The 26764-nt window shown below is 33.9% G+C and overlaps 1 protein-coding gene across 1 annotated transcript; it reads right to left on the bottom strand.

Moving 5' to 3' along the window:
* Positions 1-2569: 2569 nt before the first annotated feature.
* LOC106719837 (cationic amino acid transporter 2) lies at positions 2570-25210 on the bottom strand. The gene is made up of 11 exons (XM_045680555.1): positions 25068-25210; positions 7317-7545; positions 6818-7102; positions 6520-6624; positions 6088-6374; positions 5570-5807; positions 4790-4892; positions 4358-4509; positions 3777-3934; positions 3340-3448; positions 2570-2723 (listed from the first exon to the last, which is right to left on the bottom strand). The coding sequence occupies exons 2-11, from the start codon at positions 7543-7545 to the stop codon at positions 2617-2619; spliced, it is 1773 nt and encodes a 590-aa protein (XP_045536511.1). The 5' UTR covers positions 25068-25210; the 3' UTR covers positions 2570-2616.
* Positions 25211-26764: the final 1554 nt, after the last annotated feature.

The following is a 26764-nucleotide window of genomic DNA, read 5'->3' as shown; positions in this document are numbered from 1 at the left end:
TAGACATTTGTCGGAACACTTTGCAATGACAGGCTTTCCGCACTCGTAATGAAATATACTATAATGCATTCATACTTGTCTCCAATACTAATGATTAATAGAATTAAGATTAATTTTCATTAATTTTTATATTAATAAAAATTAATTTTCATAATTAAAATAATCAAATTAATATTTTAAACAAGTGTCGCCACCATAAGTGTGAAAGTAGTATGTATAATTTTGGTATGGTTAACTGTTAACGATTAACTTTAACTTGCGTTAAATTTTCGAGAATTTAACGCTTTAACGATTAACGAAGTTAAATTTTTAATTAACGAATTAACGATTAACGAAGTTAACTTTTCGATTAACTGTGCCCACCTGTGGATTTACAAAATGTTTTTGTTTACTACGACAGTGAAAACCTATAATTACAATAATGCCTATCTTAAGGTGACACTAGAGCATTTTCTCAAGCATTTCTATGTAATGCAACGTTTTTACGAATGGTATAATATTGGTAAAAGCATAGTTTCCAAAGCACGTCTGGTTCGTGAAAGTGTGATACACTAGAACATATCATAAAGCGGTTTGTTGTTTTGTTACAAGTAAATGCTATAGTATATACCCACCTTTATATTTAAAACTTCTTACAATTAATTAAAATATTAATTTGTTAAGTACATTTTAAAATTTGTATGAAATCTCACTCAAATTAAACATAGAATATAAATATTTGATGAAAACAATATTAATAGTTTAAATCCTAGTCATAATCTTAAACAGGGAATAAACTGATGGAGAAAAATACCTTAAAAATAGTCAACTTATTTCTAAAAATTAATTGGGAATCGAACCTCCTACCATATCACAATATAGACGCCAAGCGACATATCACTGTTCACAAATTAACTTATTGAGCAATTATATTGTAAACTTTAATTTAATATTAATTGTTAAAAAAATATCTACAACATGGCAAAGTCACAAAACAAAAAATGTAAACAATATATCTATTTAAATTCCACTCAGAGACATTAACCATGAGCTTCTGAGACCAAAGTCTCCTTTAAAAATATTACTGTCAAAGACAATGACAGGGATTATGATATGTTTTCTACCGATATTTTGATTTCAGAAACCGACGGTAAGTCATTGAAGAAGTAATGTAGATTTATTATAAGAAAATCTACTCTAAGGTTAAGTTAATCATTAGTAAATGACTGAGAGTGACAATAACTTCACCTATTAACACGTTCACTGCGGATCAGGCCTAGATCGACCTGCCGCGGAATTTCAGCTGGTGCGGACGAAGAAAACTATGTCCCTCTCACTGGTGCGGAACGATTATCTCATAAAAAAATCACGGCAGGCCTTTATCGGCCTACCACGCACTGACGGTGAAAAATATCAACTCGGTGCGGCAGGGGTCTATCGCGGCCCGCCGTCCCAACAGGCGGTTGGCGACCCGATACCGCACGGAGCGCCCCGCTTCGCTAGTTAGTGTTGAGCCATCTCATTGAACTGTACGTCGCGTTTTTTCTTTTCGTAAAATTAACGACGCACGATGGCAGGAAACAAAAGAAAAATACAAATTTTGTAAAATAAACTAATTCGCGAGGCAGATAAAAGTGATAGTGACAGCAGTGAGGAAATATTTTCCTTCAAGAAAAAAAATAGATATTTTCCTTCAAGAAAAAAAAATAGGATGTGCACACAAAATCTTTGTGCGAAATGTTTTAAAGACAAGCATAAATAAATAATTAAATAAACTATTTTTCATTTCTTTTCTACAATTCTATTTTATTTTCGATATCTCCTTATTTTTGTCTTTCCCATCACTACTAAAAATACTTTCTAGTGCGGTGCTGGTCGATATCGACCCGCCACTTTCCCTGGTTCATTTCTCATTTCCTGTTTGGCAGATCCCGGGGCGAATCAACTCTAAAGAAGGTGGGTTCAAGGTTTTTCTAACAGTCCAAAAAGTACACACCTATATTATGTTTTCGCAAAGTTATAGCGATTTAATCTAACCTTATGCTGGTGGGTCGAGAAAGGCCTGCCACGCACTGGCGGAAAAATCATTGGGGGCACACTTTGGCCCGCCGCCGCACCAGACGAAGGTTTAAGATTTTACTTGCCGCAGCTAAGGTGTTAATATAATTTCAACCTCAAATACTAATATTATTAAGAGAAATAGAATTGTATTTTTGTATGTAACGATTAAACTCAAAAACTACTTGGTCGATTTCAAAAATTCTTTTGCCATTTGAAAGCTACATTATCACTGAATGACAAATGCTATATTTATAACTAGATTTTTAATGCAAAATAAAAAATTATATAGAATAATAAAAAATTACTAAACCTAAAATTATCACACTTTATACATACAAAAACAATATTATAAATTAATAAAATATAATGTCAAGTAGGGTTGGCGAAAAAACCTAAACCAAAACTTTAAGGTTTATAAAACCTTGTGTGCCAGGGAGATGATGAATAAAATATAATGTCACTATGTCCAAAATCTTTGCCTAAACATTCGTACAAAAACATATATTATTTTTATAGGTATAAGTTTTTTTTTCAATAATTATTTGCAGTGGAAACTCACATTGTCTATGGTAGAAATTAAAATTTAGTTACCACGTGTTTCTCTTCTAAGCCGTTCTTCAACTTCTTAGATTCTAATCTTAATGAGCTGTTTCTGATGCCGTAGATAAAGTAGATTAGATAACCTGTAAGAAAACCATTGTTAAATACAAACTAACTAACTAGGGTGCCGCAGTGACTCAAAGTGGGCTTTGGCCTCCGACAGCAAAAGTCTCCACTTTCTCCGATCTCTTCTCTCTTCTTTTCTTCTCATTGATAAATACATATTAATAAAATTAGAGTGTCTGTATGTAATATAACAAAAAATATATATTTCGTACACATGATGTATTTGGGTAGCCAATAACGAGATACTAAATTTTAAAATTTTTCTGTCTATATGTCCGCAAGTCCGCGATTGTTTCGGATAATCTGAATGGATGGACCGATTTTGACAGAAAGGGATACGAGCATTATTAAAGGCTTCTTTTTTTCGGTGCCGACGAAATCGCTGTTGACCGTTAGAACATTACGTTAACGTAACGTTATTAAATCGTAGTATAATAGAGCAAAACATGATTTTTGGCGAAGACAGTAACCATCAGGAAATGTAACATAGGTTTACTTCGTCCTTGATATTCGTAAATAGGTTATAAAATGACAACCCTTAAAAATTGTTTTATGGCATCCCTATTTTAAAGTTTAATCCATTGCAGATATATTGTAGTTTTAATACATTTTTTGTTATTTGACGTTACATACCGACGGCGAGCCATATGATGAACCGGACCCAAGTCTGGTAGTCGAGCTGCATCATCAGGTAGAGGTTCATGCACACACTTAGGTACGGCACCAGCGGCACTAGAGGCACCTGAATAGTATATATTTACTATTTTATACACTCTGTTTAAACTTCAGTGGATGTCGCTAGTGTGTAATTATTGACATAAATGGACAGGCTATAAGCCGTAGTGTTTTGTGCCTAATTGTAGGTTGTGAGACTACGAACTATTAATATGGACAGAATTAACTATCAGTAACATCAAAGGATGCGTTTAAGTCGGAAAGAAGCAAAGTTTTCATTTCTAAGTAACGACCTATGCATTTATAGAGAAGAGTAACACTATAACTTGAGTGTTTGGTAGAAGGGAACAAAAATCTATAGTTGTGTTTGTAATGTCTGTCATGTCAGTACTGACAGTGAAGGTGAGATGTTTGACGTCATTCCTGGGCTGTCTGTACAGTATGAGCAGTATTGCGAGCAGTACGCCCGCGCCCGCAGCGAACAGCGCCACTTGCAGCTCCGCGCTTGACACTTCCCAACGCATCACCGCGCAAGTGCCCAGCGCCGCCACGCCTGGAGATAAATAACTATATTTTTAATAATTGTCCAAAAATAGTAACTTTTTAAGAATAGCTAGATAGCTATTCTTAAAAAGTATATACTATCTAGTATCGGTAAATAGAAAGTGACTTATCGTTGGTTTCGGAGCCGAGATTCCCTGTATAAAACGTATGACGATATGTTTTATATACCGATTTTGGTCTCAGAAACCAAGCATTAAACAAATAATCGAATCAATATATTATACAATATACAAAAACTATAAATCAAATGACACTGCAGTTTACAAAATCAGTCAAATCGCATAGACTACAGTCAACTTCCACTGTAAAAAAACATTGAGTATTGCTTATGGTTGGTACTGCCTCGCCCTCAAATCGTGACAGTCAAGCAATAAATATGAAACCAAAAATCAAGTATCAATAGCAGTCGTACCTAGTATACCAATGCTCCACTTGGCGATGTTAGCTGACAGTTCAGTGGGGTGCTTCAGACCCAGCAGGTTGAAGATCTGCCGCACCACTGTGTACGCGGTATCCGGCACGGGTTTGCCGTTTTTAAGCTGCAAATCTTCGTGCTCCTCGTATCTGTAAGATGTAATTTACATGTTTCAAATTATGAAAGTTTTAATTGCTTACAGGTCAAACTAAAAACTGCAAAGATATAACAGTCTCATGGAGTAGATCTACGCAATCGGACGAAGAACCCGGCGCTTGAATCTTCAGCGCCGGGCAGAAAACCTTGTTTCCAATGTACCAAATCACTTGCCGAGTAAAAAAATCCTGAAACTGTTAATAACAAAACAACTTCTTATAGTTAAATTACTTGTGCTTATTTTTAAAAATGTTGAAAATCAATAAAATATACCTGAGAATTAGTACGCTGGTCGCTACAATGGTGTATGCTAGCAGGGTGCCGATTGACATCATATCAATTAGCTGGTTGAGGTTGAAGATTGCTGCCATTATTGCTGGAACATGCAGTTTATATATAATTCAATAATGCAATAGTTTTAATATTAGTTGCCACGACTTGTAAAACTTAATTGAAGACTTTTGTCGTAGCAATATTCACGAACGTAGTAAGAAAATATAGTAAAATAGACAATTTTAAATTAACCGGGATAAGTGAGAAACCTCTGAAAGCGAGTCATTGTCCGTGTCAACAATGGAACACGTAATAAAACTACGAATTTCAGATGCTGATTGATTTATTTAAAACTAGCTTTTACCCGCGACTCCGTCCGCGCGGAATAAAAAAAAATAGAAAACGGGGTAAAAATTATCCTATGTCCGTTTCCTGGTTCTAAGCTACCTGCCCACCAATTTTCAGTCAAATCGATTCAGCCGTTCTTGAGTTATAAATAGTGTAACTAACACGACTTTCTTTTATATATATAGATAGATTTACTTAAAACTATCCGAAGTATATATTCACAAATACCGACAACCCCCTTTTAAACAAAAGAAGAAACGGGAGAAGAAGCGAGAAATTCAAATAAAAGAGAAACTTTTAGTAACTTTTAGAAAATATCGCAGCCCTTTGAACCCTCGCTTATACAGATTCTATGTTTCCTGATAAACTTACAAAAATGTAGTTAGTATATTTATTTTCTAAATAGGTACTAGACCTATAAGTAGTACTTACCAGATAACAGTCCGCTGAGTATAGTAGCAAGCATTGGGGTCTTAGTTTTGGCATTGATGACAGCGAGGGGTCTGAAGAGCACACCGTCGCTGGCCATGGCGTAGAGGACGCGTGGCAAGGGGAACATGGCGCCGAGCAGACTGGTGCAGAGCGCGCACACAGCACCTCCCGTAACCAACCACCGCACTACAGGCATGCCCACTTGTATGAACACGTACGGGAACGGTGCGTCTGCGTCCTGATATACAAATTATCTATGTAATCGTTTTTTTTTTACAATTTATTTAATAAACATTTAATCAATGTCGATAACAATAACATGTCTCTGAGTAAAGCAGTAAGAGAAGTAGATTTCAGATGAAAAAAGCCAAAAAATATATGAAAAGAAAAACCTGTTTAGAAATGCTGCGAATTGAACACATTCGTATATTTTAAAAAATGAATATAACAATCACTATTGAAAATTGCGAAATCTAGAATACAGCAATGTGCTACCAACAGCAGTTAGAGATCCTTACCTGAAGGTAATAAGGCCACATCATGGTGAGAACAGTGGCAATGCTAAAGTATGACGCAAATATGATGACTAGAGACAACACGATGGAGAGCGGAATATCTCTCTTGGGATTCTTGGCCTCCTCTCCCGTGGTAGCCACACAGTCGAAGCCGACGAAACCGAAGAAACATTTAGCAGCGCCCGCCATCACACCAGCAACTCCCCACGGCATGAACCCACCCGCGCCGGCTGAAGCGCGTTGGTCTTCCGGAATATCTTCAATGTTGATCCTCCAATTTGCCGGATCACCTAAGTGAGGTTTTTTAACATTTTATTCAGAGAATAGAAACTTGACTCTTACTCTTTTTTACAATTTACTAAATTGTGTGCGATCGGTTCTTAGCAAACATGGCGTGGAATTGAGAAGAAATTAATTACGATATTAGATACTTACTTTTCATCGCCCCGGCAATGACGACGACAATTACAGTGATCATGTTAAGAGCTGTGAAGACGTTATTTATTTTTGTAGACTCACTCACTCCAACCGCGAGAAGAACTGAAACAGAGATAAATATTGTAATTAGGCGAATTCTTTGCATAAAAGAAATTGTGACAATAATGAACTTGAAAACAGATTGAACTTTGAACTTCCATGTTTTCTTCTTCTAAAGTTTTTAAATTACTTAATATCGCAAGACTAGATCTTGCGATATTAAGTGATTTAAAAACTTCCTATAATAAATACTTACTAGTAATCAAAAGCACCAAAGCGAATGCAAAGAAATCCGGATAATCAGCAAGGAATGAGATATTGATTGGAGCGATGGAAGTCATAGTATTGGCCAAGGTGTTGTTACACAGACTGTCGACGTAGTTGGCCATCCCTTTGGCCACGCTTGCTGTGCCAATGACGTATTCCAGTATAAGATTCCAGCCGATGGTAAAAGCAACGAATTCACCCACACTGACATAGCTGTAGACGTAAGCGGAACCAGCTTTGGGAACTCTTGCAGCAAACTCTGCGTAGCATAGACCTGCAAATGTTTATGATCTCAGTTTCATGTCAGCTAGTTTGACTCAGTTTCTAAATAGTTAATCTTAATGTTGGATTGTTAATAGGATTTTAAGACCGAAGTAAGTTTAAAAAAGATACTTGCTTCTTTGCGTTCTTAATACAATGGATAGACAATTTATTACAACCTATTATTTAATAGGTTATAGTTATTTAACTTAAGTTGGAAAACTTACCAGCAAATGCAGAAGCTATCGCTGCGACTAAAAAGCTGAGTGTCACAGCTGGTCCTGCGACAGTCTTGGCCACTGCTCCCGCCAGTACGTACACACCTAATCCCAAGGTGCTGCCCACGCCCAGTGCGGTCAGGTCGATTAGACCGAGGCATCTTGACAGCTGGGTAGTGCTATCGTCTTCTAATTTCTTACAGCGGCGAAGTGCCGCAAATATCCTCGCGCAGCCCATCTGTAAGATAGACGGTTGTTAGAGTGCTGAAAGCATTTTGACTCCTTCTCTGTCTCGCTATTTCTCTTTTGCTCTTCCTCTATTTTTGTGCGTTTATACATAGGTTAACGTTGAAGGTAGCAGTCTATACATAGTTGTATTAATTTTCCTACGTCTCTATAATTGAATTAGTAAAGAAGTTCTAGCATTTGGAAATTTTAGCATTCCTTTATATCGTTAGAAGGTTAATTATATGAATGAAAACACATACTAAGTTTTAAAGTTTATGTTATGAGTCATTTGATCAAATGGTTTATCTGGAATCTTATAAAAATACATCTAAGATATAATATAGAATGGTTACAAACATATTCAGTAGCCATTTTCTTGGCAATGTGTTAGATTGTCAATTTCTCGGAAATTACTTATGGAAATTTATACGCGATAAGATTTTTTCCGATTAAATTTTGTAACGTTAAAGATATTTGTGGTTAAAATATTAAAATTATAAAATATTATGTATATTATTTTTACAATTTAATAGGTTTTAAACACGGTGGTTGGGGTCTAAGAACTCATTTTCACGAAGCAAATGATTGTGTTAGGTTATAAGTGAACACTGACTTTAATACACGTTTAAAGTTTAATAAAGAGCCCTGACATATAACAAGTATTAAATTTCATAAATCGCAGTATTCTTTCTTGAGTCAAACTTGCCTACAATACTGTTATCTCGACTTTCATTTCTTGAGATTTTACATTTATCACGAATCTTTTTACAATATTTACGAGTAAAAATTTTGCCTAAATCACTTTATGAGTCGGATTATATATGTTTGGATGACATTACTATGATTTTTATAGACGCAATTTCGCTTAGATAGAAAAATGTGCGAACAAAATATGTATATAGGAATTACAAATTAACTCGTGTCCAAAACATATAACTTTGACAAATGGCGTAGTACTTGTAAAATAAGTGAGTTTTCAGCAAAATTTTATTGTTGGTTTACTTCCAAGTTTGATTAAAAACTATTCCTTTTATTGTAAAGCGATTTTGTTACTACATTAATATTGAGACTATAAAAAATGAATCCATTAAATATGAAAAGTCAACAAAAGAAAACGAGATTATTTTATAATGAGATCTTTAGTATTATCGAGATTTCTTGTCACGGCCTCGCAATCGATAATGAACTTGCCATATCGATATGTTGTCGATAGATCGTGAATATCGCCCGTTTGTAAAACGTCTAGGAAAATTGTAAAGACGAGAAATTACATATCAAACGAATTCATAAAGTGATGTGTTCTATTGTTTCGGAAAATTTCGTCATTCATGTTGCGATTTCATTGCCGATTGGTTTCGACTTTCAGCAGTTTGTCTAGGCAAATTTTAAATGGACGGTATTCACGATATGTTTGTGTTAAATTACAATACAACCGGAGTTGGAACCTGTTTTATTACTTCCTACAATAATGGTTCGTTCAATACAGAACACATTTTGACTGCCTTGTTTGATTATAGACTAGATGTTTAGAATATTTTAAACGAATATTCAAATATATTATATTAGTTCCAATATTTTGTAAAGATCGTTATATGACAGAATTTGTTTTATTTCGAATAGCTACAAAAATACGAGACAGAAGAACAATAACACATTATTTCGAAAAAAAAAACCAAAACCAGTCATCATCTGACTTAAAATAAAATCATGGTGCGCGTGAATTTTTGTTCATCATAAACGCTACTTAGGCCTTTCGTACACTAGGCAACGTAAATATTTGAAGCTCAGCTATTTTAGTCGCTTACCGATTTACGCAAAAACAATAGCATATAGCTTTGTACCCAGGCTCGCGTCGTTATCATTTTGTTTTTTCGTAAAAAAAAAGTCAGTCGCTCGCTACCCGTTTGTCAAAATTTTCATGATTAAAGTCGCTACGATTTTCAAAAGATAACTAAGCAAATCCATACATGTATTCGCTATGTCTGTAATGACTGAATTGACGACTCGCGTCGACTGAATGCGCACAACGCGATACTCGAGACGCAAGGATGCAATATTAGCTTCGAATATTCACGTTGCATTGTGTACGAAGAAGTATAATACACGTACAAATTTTCCTAGGTCACGGCATCAATTAAGCAATTAATTCTTTAAAGTAATTTACACACTTACCGGAAAAAGTTAGGAAGACAATAAACAAAAAACAACAAAAAAATAAGCAAGAATTAATCAAATGAAAAACACAAAATCACTGCGTGACTGTGTACCAAACAGTGACAACGTTAATTTTAAAGTGTCTCGTCACTTCGCCTCTGTTTGCTTGTCTCTCTAATCTTTACAACCTGCATAATTCCTCTATAGACGCTGATTGTCGCATTCACGTATAAAGGTGGGGTCACACTGTTCATAACTACACTACCACAGTAACCTTTTCAACAAGTCCTTTTTTCTAAAGAAAACAAAAGGAAAATATCTCAAGCGAATAGTCTCTAACGCTGTCCATCCTTTTCTAATGACGAGCAGAGGAACAACATCCTCTCCTCTGTGTTCATGAATGGAACGCGACGCATCTGCAAACTTCTAAGTTACAGTAGCGAGTAGCGATATCAGATGGTTTGATCGCCATCTTATAAAAACTGTTAGTATATCCTTTTCCATGAATAAACTTAAATCTGAAAAACATATTTCATGTATGAATTCGAATGTGGAAATATCTTTTCTTGTGGGGTTTAGGTTTATTTGCTGTGAGAATAATCGTTGCTTTACATTTTTAAATTAAACAACGAACGGTCATAATAAACGTTATCTTATGACATTCGTTTGAAAGAAAACAATAGAAAATGTTTACCATTGTTCGTGAGAAACGTAATTTGTTAATGAATACCTGTAGTGTTTTCTTAAATTCTAATTTCCATTAGACCTGTCATCCTACTTGACCAGAAAATGTGACAAGCCGATTTGACATACTTCGAAAATATCACTCCGCGATATGACGTATTCGCATTGTATCGCTTAGTATTGCATTGTAACTTTGTAGCGTTTGTGGCTCACCTTTCGGAGGTTTCCACTGTCAAAAGATCTTTATAAAAAAATCTAGGTATCTCTGGTTTTCAAAGGGAAAAAAATATATCATAATATTTACTTAGTGTACAGTTGTTTTGGCAGTTGAAAAACATAGTCCTATAGATCTTAATGATAATTATCAGGTTAGATTAAGTAAAGAAAGTTTGAACTTTTCAATATGATCTGGCTCAGTCTGCATGCGATATAAGCAGTCAGCTTTGCTTATATCGCATACAATTACCTTTAGTACTCTCTATATAACCTGTCAAAGTCCAAACTGTTACGTTATACCGGTATTAAAACTTCACATATACAGTGTGTTCCAAACCTAAGTGTAGCAAAATATAATTTTACATTTCAATCAGAAATAAAAGTGAATGCAATAAGGCAGTGAGTACTTCTGATTGGTACAATTAACATGTCATTGTTTGATAGGATTTATTAAGTTTGTTTGTGACCTGATAACAGATGTGGAAAAAAATGCATCTCTTGTCACTATGTCTGATAAAGATGTACTTTCATTGTCTTGTAACACTGTTGCTAGTCTACCTTAATATCTATGTCTATGCTTGCATTATCTGTTACAGCCATAATGTCTTTTACTCTTATTCTCTTTAAAAAATAGATATTGTTAGGACTGTTGAGGGTAGTCTCACAAAAGGTTTTATAAGGAAGCGTGCGCTGCTGCTCGAGGCAGTCTCTTTCCATCCGTCATTGCGGAACGTCTGACATTTTTGTTTATTTACGTTCGGTTTGAGTTTATACTACAGCGAGGATTATTATGAAGTAGAGTTAAATTAATTATTTCGCTGTTAGTTTAATTCTTTTAAAATACTTTTGCATCAAATATCTTACAATATACTAATACATTTCTATACAGTTGTCTGTCTTTTGACAATAACAAACAGCGGTAATGAACGTCTTTGTTGGGTTTAATGTACTCGTAATTTGTTTTTATACGTAACGGATCATAAGACGTGTTTTGTATATTAATAATAAATTTAGTTTAATATAAGAATTAGTATTGACCTTTATAGAATACAATATGGAATATTAAACAAGGCGGTTACGTTTTAAACCTTCGTTTCGATTGGGTAATTTCCCTTTCCATGCCCTTCGGTATGTAACTGGCTTTACCTTCCTTGTTTCGGTATTAAATGAATAAATACAGTGGAAATCTGTTATAACGACGTCGAAGTGTTTAGTTGTAATAACCGATAGTTTCTTTCCTTCACAATAATTGAAATAACTTTAAAATCATTTAAAATCACTGAACAACACCCTGTATAGTCGTTGACATATACAGATATTACAAGTTCACAAAATAACATTAATAAATTTACTAAATAAAAGGTTAACAATCAATTCAGTTTGTGTAAAGATGTTTATGGGCAAACCTTATAAAAAACAGTTAGGTCATACCTTGTTAACCTCAACCCAGTGATAAAAGTTTTCCTTTTAAGCCGTATTCGAGGCTCTCATAATATTGATAATATTGTCAATGATCAAGCATATTGCAAAACATTTGTGGGAATTATGTAGTCTGTTAAAAACACAATAAGCTATAGGTTTTGTTCCCTTTATTAATTGCGGTTAAATTCTAAAAATTTTAGTTTTTGGCAGTCATAATGTTACAATTACTAAATTTTATTTCGGCATTCAAACGCTATTAATTGAAAAATCAAAAAACCCAGACTGATTGAACCTGCGTCACTAAGGGAAAAAAATCTACTCGAATAGCATTTTACACGACAATATTGGTTCAGTCGTTCAGGCTACAGACGGCATAGCAGGAAAACTTGCTTGACAGTATTCATTACGTCATGGACAAAATTTCTTTTAGATTTGTGAAGCGTATCAGGCGTAAAGCACGACAAATCTCATACAAAATTTGACATATGTTCTCGATGACGTTACGAAAACGCATATCGAAAATATTCGTAATAGACCCTCCGGTGACAATGAAATCGACACATGTACGTAAAAACATAACGCGAAAAAGTTTATTTTTCTTCGCCTAAATCAGTCGCATAAAAAAATCAATTTTTCTCTAAGCAAATTATTTGCAACAGGTAAATTATTGATGCCCTACCCACTGTCACGAGACTGTCTCAAAAAAAACTGGCTAGTTCTTATCTATATATATACTAGCTGTCGCCCGCGACTCCGTATGCCCGGAATTAAAAAAAAAACTATGTGTTCTTCCGGACTAATTTCTGTATCTGTGCCAAATTTCATCAAGATTCGGAGATACTTTAAAACAAATATCCATCCATCCAGCCATCCATCTAAACATTCGCATTTATTATATTAGTAAGTAGTAAGATAAAGAAAGTTTTAATACAACTGCATAAAATTTAATGTAGAAAATTTCTTTGATCACATTGTTATGTACGGGTGTGACCAGTTGGGTGAATGTCCTGTTTGTTATAAAGTTTTAGGATGAAAATAAACATGATGTAACAAAGGCTCCGACTTTGGGTTCGTTCCGTTTAATATTGTGCTAAGGATATTGAGAAGCTTGAATGCATATTCCAAAAATCTACTTTATCGCCATTTATGTCGCCATTTTCAAGTATAAAAACTCACAAACTATGTCTAGTAAGGTCATGTTTGGTGTGTCAGTATATTGCGACTGTCAAATATCACCGGATGTGAATGACAGTCGATGTCAAATAAGGCTCTGATCAATATTCTAACCGCGCTTGCGCAGTGAAAGTACGTATGACTAATATTATCAAATGCTAGTTGAAAACCTAATGACACTATGCCATCAATATAACGTTTTTATATTTTACTAACAAAATTTAAGTTTTATACAACTACTAGTTGTCGCCCGCGACTCCGTGCGGCATTTAAAAGAAAAAAATGTAGCCGTTGTGTTCTTTTAGTCTTTGTTCTACATATGACAAAAAGTTTAGCGAGATCCGTTGAGCTGTCCTAGAGATACATACGTGTGACTATTAGTTACGTCTTAAAATTAATTGACCAAAACATAAATAAACATCCAAATAAAAAAACATCGCTATTAAATTTAAAAGAAATCAAAATAATCATAAAGTTTGATAAATAATTGGAGCTGGATGCAAAGAAACACACTTCATTATATAAATAAAACTAAACCAAAACAAACTTTATAACGAAACCAGAACCTTTAAACTATAACCTCTCAAAAGCCGACAAAAACAATATTTATTTAGCAATCACACTTGTGATTACAAAGAATTTATTAAAAGTACCAATTACGTATTTAATGTCGCTCAGAAGTGCCTTTCAAATCCAAGAAACGTTAATTAGCAAAGTACGAGAGTTTATCGCATTACAAGTCTTGGATCATTATGATAATGAATTTGGTTGTGCTCTTGTAATTTGTGTATAACATGTTTTCATAGTGATGTAACTATTATGTAATGTTGATTAATTTTTATGTCAATCATAGAAGAACGAGTTAACCTTTCCAAAGATATTAAATGGCCACCATCCATGACAGGTTTTAGGATGAACTTTTAAATAAATTTAATCTGAGTAAAATGGTATCTATAGTCGACTGTATCCATCTATTAATGACCCTCCTCCCAAATTCACACACGCAATTTTTTTTTTTTGTGCTCAAGAGCTTAATTTCAAGAAAGCGTCACGTTTTGATGTACATATTTTGTTACACAAGTGAGAAGATGTGAGGGCAACTCTTAACCTTTGAAGCATATCATTCGACCTTACCAAAAGTTAAAGTGTTTAAAAATAAAACTTATACATTCATTGGTATCGATAACTGCTCTTCACATCACTATTAATGTGAAACGCTGCCTAAAATGTTGTTTTATCAATAAAAACATGTTGCTAAAACCGGTACGAAATGTCGATTCCTCTGCCCTCAATAAACAGAACGATTTTATAAACTTCGCTATTAAAGCTTATAGTTTTACTCCGCCACTTCAAGTTATCTTGTAGCATTTCAATATCTGCGTATCTAGTATCTAAGTCTAAGTGGTAACTTTTATCTGATATTTTACTTAAGATAATGTCTTCCAATCTAAAATAGCAATCTGACGTAGTTTTATACTTTATTTTCAAACCTGTTTTCACCGCAATGTTTGCACTTTATTGGCAAGCGAATGATCTGCCAGTCCTGATCTCATTCTACGTGGGATCGCAACATCCAGATCGATCATTCAACATTTCAGTCTTCATCTCTTCTTAATTATGTCACCTTTCATACAGTCATTTCTCTTCAAAACATGCTCATACCATAGTTATATTTCGCTTCTAAATTTTTCTACCACTCGTTTGTACCAACATTCTTAAGCATGACATTCTTAAGCGTATTTAATTAAAATGTATAAAGATATAGTTAATTATATAGTAGTATTAATAAATATATGTACATTTATGTTGTATGTATGCGGATATGAATTGATTGCAGCGATTGCACAATTGTTCAGTTCACTTGGACAATTGGAGCTGTCATAAACGCTGCAAGTCGCCATCTATGACCACAGCATATAAAACTCAGTTAGACAACTTCCTAAAATTTACGAAAGTTAATTTACTTATTAAGTTTAGATTAATTTAGGAAAGTGCAGATCCTCAATTGTTGCTTTGTTACGATTAAAATATTTTTTCATAAAAAACTATTGCGAAAAAATTTATTGACTTTATCCTTTATTCCAGTGTCACTATTAAAATAAAATTTTAAATATTTATAATGTATTCCTATATGTTTTTTTTTCGTGGCAATGATCCTATGTTATATTTATGGTTTGATAACATCTAATCTAAAGGCAGTGGCGGAACATTTTAATAATATTCTAATATCTTATATTATATATCTTGATTGTATAAAATAAGTTAGTATACGCATAACAGACTTTTAATTTGCACATAATAATGAAAAGGAAATGGTAATATCGATAACAATAACAATTTATGTAAAAGGTTAAAACTTAGGATGTTGAGATGGTGGAGCTGTTTATTTTTCTATACTGTGGCATTGTACTGGTACATCTTATTATAACACCTCTAGTGCATCCTCTTCGGTTTTACAGGTATATTTAGAATGGATTTACCGCAGGATATGTGTAACTTCTATATACAGTTTCTGATTACGAAATTAATAAATGTATTAACTAGAGTGTTTTGTTACACAAAGAAACTGCGATTAAATTTATTTTTTAAGATATTCTTTTATATTCATGTGAAAAAACAACTTTATGTTCTAAGTATCGACACGACAGCTTAAACTGTTTGGTCGAAGGAGGAAGAAACATTAGCCGGACGTATGCAGTCGTTTAAAAGTCTGTACATCGTGGCCAATTGCTTGTGCTTACTGTTTGACGCAGTCTGTGTATTTCAGTTCTTAGGGTAAAGGCCTACTTATACATCTGGTCTTCTTACGTAGAATTCTACCGCCTTGACTCATTGTTTTCTGTTACGTCAAAGACATTAAACGGGACGACAACAGGTAACTTAAGTTAATTCTTAACTTTAGTAAAATTCTACGGTTAATATGGCTGTGATGGTAATTAAACAATTCATGATTAGTTACTTTTTTGCCTTTTATCCATACATACATTAGAAAGTCACAAATATATATTGATACAAAGATCTTCGTATCCAGGTCACTAAAGGAAGTTGTAAGACGCACACATTTTTCAACTTTCACCAAATTCTGTACATCTGGGTCAGGTGATTGGATTTGATTGCGACAACGTTCACACTGATACGTAATTACATCACAACAATGACAGTCCACTGATTGCAAATCTTGCTATAGTTTAATAGAATCATCTAAAAGTGTTTATTTTATTCTTATTGTTAGTCCGAGTGCATTCATTTGAAGATCCCGGGACTATCACCAGTTACATTTGAGGATGGAGACTGAGGACGTTTTAATGAGTCAAGTCTTACATAACTCTATCTTTCCTTCAGAAGGCAGGCTATCTTTTGAAGATCCCCCCTCCGAAAAAATGATTCGATTATTGTCAAAAGCGAAACATTTTTTTAGTAAAGAAACTTTATGCAATATTGAAAAAAATTCGTTAAACGAAGTTTTTATTATAAATAATCATTCAATCGATTTACTTGTGAAAAAATCTCTTATAATTCAAATAAAATTATTTTTTAATTAAAGGCTTGTACGAATTTAGAGCTTACTTGTTGTGAGAAATACAATGTCCACAGATTAAAATCATATAATTTATGTAATGAATAGGTTTTTTGTTTAGTTTTAAGTTCTGTGAATGTCATCTGTTCGTTCTGTGAATGTTGTTAAGTCTTTCAGGTCAATAACCTTTAAAATTAAATCAGCCCGTATGAAAACGTAAACAATTTAAAATTTGCCGGTTGCAAGTAATGTTGAAACAATTTTCAACATTCCACCCAAATCACAATTATGTCACTAACAATATATAATATTTTGCATTTAAGAAAATATCTAAATGTATGCATAAATTTCAACTTGCATCTTGGTAAATTAAAAACTAAAATTTAATTGGAAATAAAAATACCTTTTAAACAGTTACATCATTAAGAGATCTGCTTCAAAACTATTGTTATTTTAAAATTACTCAACTAATTTATTATCCATTGTTATGGAAATTTCCACTTTTCGGTTTGGATATGAATAATTAAAAATCATATTAAACAATAGATAATCGATTCTAGTAAAGGATTATATGTCATTTGAAGTATAAAGGAAAAGATACCTCGTCGTTTCGTAATTTGTCACATTTCATAATACGTCTACGACACTGGTGTTACTTCAATGTCAATTCCTTCTACAAAGACTGTAAATAACAGTTATCTTGCAAGGATACCTTAATAATTATGCTCAATTATTTTTAACTAAATAAGTCGGTGGCTCAGGGGTTAAGCACTTGACTTGCAATCTTCAGGTCCTGGGTTCGAATCCCGCCATGTACCAATGTGTTTTTCGATTTACATATGTACGTATATGCGACGTTCTTACGGTAGAGGAAAACATGGTGATACAACCTGCACATATCTGAGAAGAAATGTAATAATAAGTGTGAAGTCAACCCACACTTGGCCAGCGTGGTTGACTATGGCCTAGTCACCCCTAACTTAGGGTGAGGTCCGAGCTCCTTGGTGGGGTCGGATAGTGAGCTGATGATGATGAAATACGATGACATACAAATTAGCTGGTCACCTGATGATAAAAGACCGCTGCCCTTAGACATCTGGAGGATGAAAATAAGTTGCAAATGCGAAGCCTATCGTTGATAGACAGAGGAGTGGATAACAGAAAAAGATTCTATCCTTTCTCTGGTTAAATATTCCTTTATTCCTTGCTATTTCAGAAAATGGTGGGAGAAAGAAGACAATTTCGTCGAAGGCAACATTCTCGTAAAATGCAACTAAGTAAATTGAAGCTGGCAACAGCAACGGCCATTTTATAAATGATTCAGGTCCACACCACACTTCCTAACTTTGTAAGGAAGGTTAAAAATATTAATACATAAATTAGTACACAATTTATCTACGATGTTTTGAGTGTCTCAATTCAATGTATTCACGCAGAAGGTTAACGAGTGTATATTATATACAGCTGTAAAAAAAACTACGATATAGATAACAGGTTCTTATGAATATTTCTTATTTAATGATTGTTAAACTTTTTCATATTTCGAATTACAATTATTAAATCCGGTTGTCAATTTTTTGTCGTCATCAAAAGAAGCATTGCCTTGTATTGTAAGCACTCTCCGGTCATTGACTTTTTTTTAAGAAATTGATGTCAATATTGTACATTACAAGTTGACTAAATCAAGTAGCTGATAATTATCATATCTTCTCGAATCAGCTGAAAACAAGTGATAATACGATGGGTTATACCACTGAAGTTACCCTAGGATTCTTAACTCTATGTTACCCTATAGGTCAGTTTTTTTTTTGAACTACAAGTAGCTACTTTTCCAAACCCTATATAGGTTAGATTAGGTAATCCATCACCTTCGGGTGCTAGGCGCACCCTGGTATTGGGTGCGCCTTAAGACGTGTGTTTGTGGGGGACTCCCTGTCCCCACAAGAAGAGAGTTTGTCTGAGCGGACAACGCCAGCTGGGTCGCGGAAGATTGCGCAAGTGTTCCCGTGACCCAGCCGCAAGGCGCCGTGGAGGGCCCGAGGGGTTTTAGTGGCCGAACGACTTTAGGCGAGTCCCACACTCCCTATTACATATGGCCCGGCGCAGGGGTGCGTAACTGCATTTCCCCTGGTATAAAAAAGGTAATTCATCACCTATTTTCGACTCGATTTAAGCATGTTAATCGTATGATAAAGTTGTCATACATTGTTGACGTGCTAACGAAGTATAATATTTAGAATTATAAGTTGTTCTTGTGGCAATCAAGTGGTCTGAACACTTTATAATCATAGATAAAGTCTCCAAGGCGACGCGGCGAGGTCGTAACGTTTTTCCTCCGACTGCTTCGCCACTGTTTTGTAAACTACCTAACTAATGTTGTTCTCAAATCGTTTAACGCAACCTACTTTTCCCGATTAAATGATTGAGTCTTTTGTGTTGTGTTATTGAAATTTTCCATTAGCTCTATTAATTTTATATAATGTTATTTTAGTCAATTTAACAATGTTAATTAATCATTATAGTTACATCATTTTGTTTTACAGAAGGTAAGCGTTATTTTTATTAAAGTGAATTTTGGAATTCTATATTTAAAAAGTTTTATAAGTAGTTAGAATTAGGAAGCTTTTGAAAAGATTTCTGAATCGTCGCGTTTATGTTTTCTGACATACTCATCAAGTAGAACAGTTCCTGCCAATGAAACTTAAGAAGGTTCTTAAGTATATTTAAGTTAAGAAACTTATACCAAACGACATGAGTGTGACAGATAATAAAATATTTTAATGAAAAAAAAAAATGCGATTAATAGATGATTTTGTAAGTAAGCTCGTTTTCCTTTTAAGAGTCCGCTAATATTGCTAACTAGCTTTTACCCGCGACTCCGTCCGCGCGGAATAAAAAAAATGCACACAAGATAAAAAAGTTCCTATGTCCGTCTCCTAGTTCTAAGCTACCTCCCCATCAATTTTCAGCTAAATCAGTTCGACCGATCTTGAGTTATAAATAGTGTAACTAACACCACTTTATTTTATATATATAGATTGTGTCAACTTACTCAAAGGATTCGTGTATTATTAACATAACAACTTTCACAAGAACCCGTTGCGGTCATTTATACACTACGGCGGAGCGGGTTTTGATGACAAATATCTTACATTTTCCCCGCGGATCGACAACGTTCAGGTTCATTTTCATGTCATGAACTTAATGTTATCTGCCTCAGTTGTCGTACTTCGCAGAGAAATCTGGCTTTATAGTGTGTGATTGCGACGCAATAAAAGGTCGCGGAGCAGCGAAGATATTTATCGTCCACGAAGCAATAATGGTGATTAGAAGTGTACCTATCGGTGATATTGAAATTTCACGGGCACAAAAAAAACTTGTCGTCTTCGTCCTTGTAGTAAGGGGTCGTGAAGTGATAGATGTTCAAGAACACTAGCTTAGGGAGGCCTATCCTAGGCTATTCATTGTAGGTTTCCTAGACCAAAATACATTGTTATCTCTGTTTTGCAGAGAGGTATCACGATATGTTTTATAAAGGGATTTTGGTCTCAAAAACCCACGATCAGTCAATGATAAGTACATTTTAATTTAATTTCAGTTTTAACAACTTGGATATGAATTAACCCCAATTATCTTTGTTGATGTTGCACTATTTATTTATAAATTGTACAAAAATAATTACATACGTTGCTAAATGTAATTTTCGTCTACGTCTTACTAATATTATAAATACGAATGTTTAGATGTATGGATGGATGAATGCATGTTTGTTACAAGGTATCTCCAGAACGGCTGCATGGATATCGATGAAAGAACTGGAAGTAGTCTGGAAGAACGCATAAGCTACTAATTAAGTTTTTTTTTTATTCTGCGCGCACGGAGTCGCGGGCGATAGCTAGTTTTTTTATATTTGTCACGCTTTATATGTAGACACAAAATGGTGAGCGTGTTAATTTACAAGTCATGATGTCGGATGACAGTAACAATAACATATGTAACTTTTTTTTTATAATCAGCATATATTATTTGGTTGTTGTTTTTTTATGGTGTAACTCTAGCACGCGACTCCGTCCGCGCGGAATTAAAAAAAATTAATAAGTGCCTATGTGTTCTTCCAGACTATGTTCTACATTTGTGCCAAATACCGGAGATACCTTCAAACAAACAACCATCCATCCAAACATTCGCATTTATAATATTAGTAAGGCTATATAGCTTGTTTAGTGCCGAATAGTAAGCTATTTATACAATAGTTAGATTAAGTATTTTCAATACAGTCTAGTTAGACTGTATTTAAACGCTGCAACGGTTTTGGAGAATATCAGTAAATGTGAAGTAAAACTAGAGTCTAGTAGATCATCGTTCCTTGTGCGTACTGCAAAGGATTGGAATAAGGTGCCAGCGTCAGTTTTTCTATCCAAGTACGACGTGGGAGCCTTCAAGAGCAGAGTGAATAGGCATTTGCAAAGCTAGAGCGTACCATCTTTAGACCACATCACTTCATCGGGTGGGATCGTGGTCAAGCGCTAAATGTTTCAATATAAAAAAAAGATTTGATTTGGCACGTTCGGGAATACGAGATCTTGTTTATCTTGTACCAAATCAATCGTTTACTATAATTTAAATTTTCTACTGCAACCAACAGCAATTGATCACATTACTGAAGTTGTGAAGGTCAAAATCATTAAAAACATGTGGTCATGACACTAGAATATAGTTTTTTTGAATGTTTTTTTTTTTTGGTGGTATCAATTTGAGAACCGGACATTGTAGACAATAGTTAAGGTCATGGTTTACGAACCATGTACGAATATTTTGCTGACTTCGTTAGTCTTTTGAACTAAAACATGCTTTATAAACGATCAAGATGATTGATTCTTATTTCCAGTTATTGACACTTGTGACTAGTCTGAATTTTTATTTTTTAATCTATATATAAAAGAAAGTCGTGTTATTTACACTATTTATAACTCAAGAACGGCTGAATCGATTTGACTGAAAATTGGTAGGCAGATAGCTTAGAACCAGGAAACGGACATAGGATAATTTTTACCCCGTTTTCTATTTTTTTATTCCGCGCGGACGGAGTCGCGGGTAAAAGCTAGTTGATTATACATTTTAGTGCAATCCATAAAACATAAATACGTAGTTGTATACTATCTATTATTGCATTGTAAGTTATGAGACCAGATTGTAGTCTCGAATGAACTTGAATTAATGCAAGTAACTAATGCAAGCTACACACATCATGTTTTTCATTACAGTTTTGATACATTATATACAACCAAAACCTATATACTATGTTACTTAGTTATGGTTGATTTTAATACTTGCATGGATAATAGACACCAGGACCTTGCGAACCTAATGTGTGTGTCTTGTATAATACAAGCAAATGATCGCCTCGTGCACATGACAATGCGATGTTAAATCATGCCAATCAACGTTTTTATAATCACCATCATAAGTGTACGTTAATCTTTATTTTACAACGAAGAGTTTTCACTGTCGCAAGAGAAAAAAAATCTCAACACATATTTATGAAAATAATTTATAGAGAAATGTCGTAAAAGGGGCCAACACAGCGTATGCAGAGGCGGCCTAAACAGTCCCTGCTGGTTTTCAGTTGGCTCCTTTGCATCCACCTGAATAGTTTCATAACATGGAAGGGATAACTCAGCCTATTATCTATATATATAAAAGAAAGTCGTGTTAGTTACACTATTTATAACTCAAGATCGGTCGAACTGATTTAGCTGAAAATTGGTGGGCAGGTAGCTTAGAACCAGGAAACGAACGTAGGATAATTTTTTACCCCGTTTTCTATTTTTTTTTTCCGCGCGGACGGAGTCGCGGGTAAAGGCTAGTATTATATAACATCCTCTTAATGACCGCACAAAAGAATTTAGTAAGAAAGGTGATAATATATTTTTAATAGTTCAAAAAGTTGTGACAATTTGTCCGTATGTTTGTTATTAATTACCTTAAAAATAGTATCAATAATTATGTAATGTATAATTTTATAAAGTACTGATAAGTATGAAGTACATACATATATTACGTAGACGGTAATTTATATATCTAACGTCCTTGTAAATTAATATAACTTATAAAACCTCTCACTTCAAATGTTATCGACATTCAAAACAGATATTAAAAGTGACAAAGTTTCTATTTCAAATTCGGCTGTTTGAATAACAAGAGTTATGAAATTAATTTTGAAACTTTCTAAGTCTAATCTTAGGTATTACCTGTTAAAAATATATTACTCTGTTCTCATCTTAGCGACAGGCAGGCGGCCGGCTGCAAAAACTAAAATCAGTAAGGATCTCTGAAACTCGGAGGACGGAAACCGACCTGATGCACCGACCCTACGTAAGTGGGACAAGGTCAAAGAGATGATGATGATGATGTTCTCGTGTTCTTTTCGAAGAGAATGAGCGGTATGACTATGTTTTATACAAGTGTTTCGGTAGTGGAAACTATTATTTCTGTTGAAAATCCTAAGATTATGAGACGTAACATTTGTAAGGCGATGATCTTAAAGCTTACGTAATTGTAGATATTGTTTTCAAATATTAATCTAACTGATAGTAAGCATTATCAGATTTCATTAAAGTGGATTTCAATTGTTTTCGTAGCGACGTTAAAAACAAAATCCAAATAATGCAATAAATGAGAAACTAAGTAAGGATAAAGAGTTTTTCGAATGAAACTTCCATACTTATTTTTCCTTCCTTTATATGTATGTTGAATAAATCGTCGTAACTTAAATCAGAGAATACCGTGGACTTCCACTGGTGAAATACTCAAAAAAAACTCTTAAACTACATTACTAGTAGTACATGAGGGATAAAAAAAAATATAGATTTATAACCTACTAGCTTTTGCCTGCGACTTTGTCTGCGCAGAATTAAATAAAAAGGGTAAAAAGTGCTAAATTTCAATAAGATGTGTTGACCCGTTGCAGAGTTATCGAGTAAGCATGTAAATCAAACGTATCTCACAGGAACCGTACACATTTCAGGCCGTACACATATCATTTCAGGTTCCAGACTGTGTTCTACATCTATACCAAACAGCGAGTTTCATGCTGCCGTTCTGGAGATACATTCTACCAAACATACATCCAACCATTTACACATTCGCATTTATAATTCGCAAGTAAGATAGATGGAGGATTTCATACAATTTTAACGTTTAATTTAGAGTCAACGTAAAAATTCATAAGTGTGCGTGGCACAAAATACCCTAGTAAAAGGCCTCCGGAGGCGTTTTTTTGCGCCGCACTTATGTGCTCCGCATCTATATATATATGTATGTGTGTATACATGATATACATATCTATGCAAAAATATATTGTTATCAACAAATTCACTTTAAAAACTGTGATAAAAAATAAGTAAAATGTGCACGTATTTTGGCAGTGGCAGTGGAAATTCACACTAAAGAAGGGACTTTTTTTACATAAAACATTTAGTAGACATTTTAGTAGGTAATATATAAAGATATGGAGTTATGTAAATATTTCATCTGACCAATACATTTACATAACCAATCATAACATATGTTTTGAGTAAATAATTAAATTTTATTGAAACAAGTGTTTTTATATCAACATTTTTTTATTTAAACCACTCACACGATATTGTTTGGGTTATGCTGAAAATATTGGATCGAATATTTACCTTGATTTTAGATTTACGTAACTATATTGATAAATGTTTAATTTACTATTTAATTTCATCTGATATCGTCATCATTAGTATTAAAAAATATTATGTTTATTTTCTCGGTAATTATTACTTAACTAAGATACATTCAAACCATAGAAAGTATATAAAAGTAGTAGAATTACTGCTTTTCGTGTATATATAATAATAATAATAAATCTTTATTGTACATTTTACAAATCTGTTTCATTATAACCTTGGCTCCTATACTAGGTTTCCCTGTATTAAAGGAGCCAATAATTAAAAAATATGCAGAATGTTATTTAAGTTTTTAATCCATAGATTAAGAATGTAGGTACTTCAAGGGCTAAAAGTGATCGGAGGTAAACCTTGATTTTATCAGAGCACAATATCACTTAAAACGGACAAAAACCTGTAGGAAAATTTTATAATGTTAAACTTAATTTCGTAATTCCTCTGATCAACTATTTAGTAAGAAGCATATATAGAAAATATTGTTTTAAAGTTTGCATGTTAATAGTTTTTATAAGATTTTGTGAGTTAAATTAAGCGGAACTTAATAAATAATGAAAAATTATTTGATGAAAAAATGTTCTAATCTTGAAATATTATTGTACGTTAAAATTAAATATATTTACAATTAATTTTAAAGTAAATTAATAATTTGTCTACCTTTTAATCCTGATCGGTACCTCAATTCCACTAGAATTACTTTTCACCACACTTGACACTTCACGTATTAAAAAAAATTACGATTTATTCGGCGCGCAAAGGACTTGTGACGTAAAATAGCGAACGACGCATGCGCGTGGCGGTTCGCGGCCAACTGGCCGGCGCGAATTGGTCGCAGGTCGTCGTGACTTTTTTACTTTTAATTTTACGAATAATTATTATAGGTATATTGAATATCTATCCTTCATTAAATATAAGTAATATTACTCTTAATAAATTAGTAAATCAATTAACACGTTCACTGTTTTAATTAAAAACTTAATAATTAATCATTAGTGTAGTAATTTCTTTAGAAATCTCTCATGCGTAAGAGGAACAGCAAGCAAGTTGTGCCATGCACCTAAAGAAAATCCCTTATACAGCATGTTTTTTTCATAAATACAGTTCAATTTATTGGTTACAAACGGTTTCTAAGACTATAGAATTTACATTGATTTATTAATTAAATCTTGAATATATTATAATTACACGTGGCCCCGTGGTTACACTGTATCTTAGCGTTCGTACAATTTTGTATATCAAGGCTGAATAATGGCCGCCACGCACGAACTGTTGCAAGCTGTAGGTTCCAAAAACTTCAAACTGTCGGCCGGTGAACAGATGATGTTAGAGTTAGTCACATACTGTACGCAGTTTGCAGTCGCCTCTAAAAATATCGCAGTGCCCAGTTCCATTGGCTAATAATTACCTTAATGGACCACAAAAAAATTGTATAATTCAGTAAAGGAACCCTATGGTTATCTTGCAGTATATGTAGTTTCTATTCTCTCTTCTATTATCTCGGTTTCTTCTCAGTTCTGGTGCTCGTGTGACTTTTTTTTTATATAACAAGGTAGCAAACGAGCAAGCGGCCACATGAATTCGCCGAAATGACGAAGCTGCCCATAAACATTCGCAATTGCAGATGCGTTGCCTACCCTCAATCGACAAAGGAGGAGACGCACAAAAAGAGAATATTTAACCTTCCTATGCATCTCCTCCTCCATCAAATCCACCTCCCCTTCCCATCCTTTCCTTATAAGAAAAGGGTGGGAAGGGAAAGAGGACTAAAATTAGGTCTCCGGCACCCAAGGCACGATTTACGTAATACTCGGATGCTTCCAAGTATTACGTAAATCGGTAGTGAGTGAAAAAAATTGTCACTTTCAAAGGAGAAATATCAGTAAAGTGTTAAGAGATACTTGTTAAACAATAGCAAGCGTGTCTAGTGCGCCGTCACATCACAAATGTATTATTTATTGTATATCAATCAGTCACGATTCGTATATTACTCGATATGTATACAATTTTTCAGGACACAATCACCTGATTGACATTAGTCTGACTTTTCGCCTTCACAATTATTAAATTGATATTTTTTCTGCAATTTATGTAAGCAATTAATACTCGTATCTCTGCAAAAAATTGAAATAACCAACAACAAAATCTGATGTTCATAAGGAATTTTTTTTTTTGTTTTGTTTATATTCGGGAAAACAATCAGTCAGTCAGTGGAAATATAAAATTGAAAACCGAATCAAACCAGTTTTTGTAACCGGTTTTGTTAAATAATAAAAATATTTTCAATATCATATTTTATATTAACAGTGATAGACGTCAGCAACATTTATCTGTTGCGCGAATGGGCCTCGTTTGGT

Source organism: Papilio machaon, chromosome 13 (assembly GCF_912999745.1).
Source record: "Papilio machaon chromosome 13, ilPapMach1.1, whole genome shotgun sequence".
Classification (NCBI taxonomy): Eukaryota; Metazoa; Arthropoda; class Insecta; order Lepidoptera; family Papilionidae; genus Papilio; species Papilio machaon.
Note: the sequence above shows the minus strand (reverse complement) of the source record. Positions and strands in the feature narration are given on the sequence as shown.

What these genes read in the sequence shown, in the direction of transcription:
- LOC106719837 (XM_045680555.1), bottom strand. Translation starts at nt 7,545, where the DNA reads ATGGGCTGCGCGAGGATATTTGCGGCACTTCGCCGCTGTAAGAAATTA. An exon ending in GATAGCTTCTGCATTTGCTG is followed by an intron (nt 7,103 to 7,316) that starts GTAAGTTTTCCA and finishes AAACATTTGCAG; the next exon opens with GTCTATGCTACGCAGAGTTT. An exon ending in ACCAGCGTACTAATTCTCAG is followed by an intron (nt 4,510 to 4,789) that starts GTATATTTTATT and finishes TACATCTTACAG; the next exon opens with ATACGAGGAGCACGAAGATT.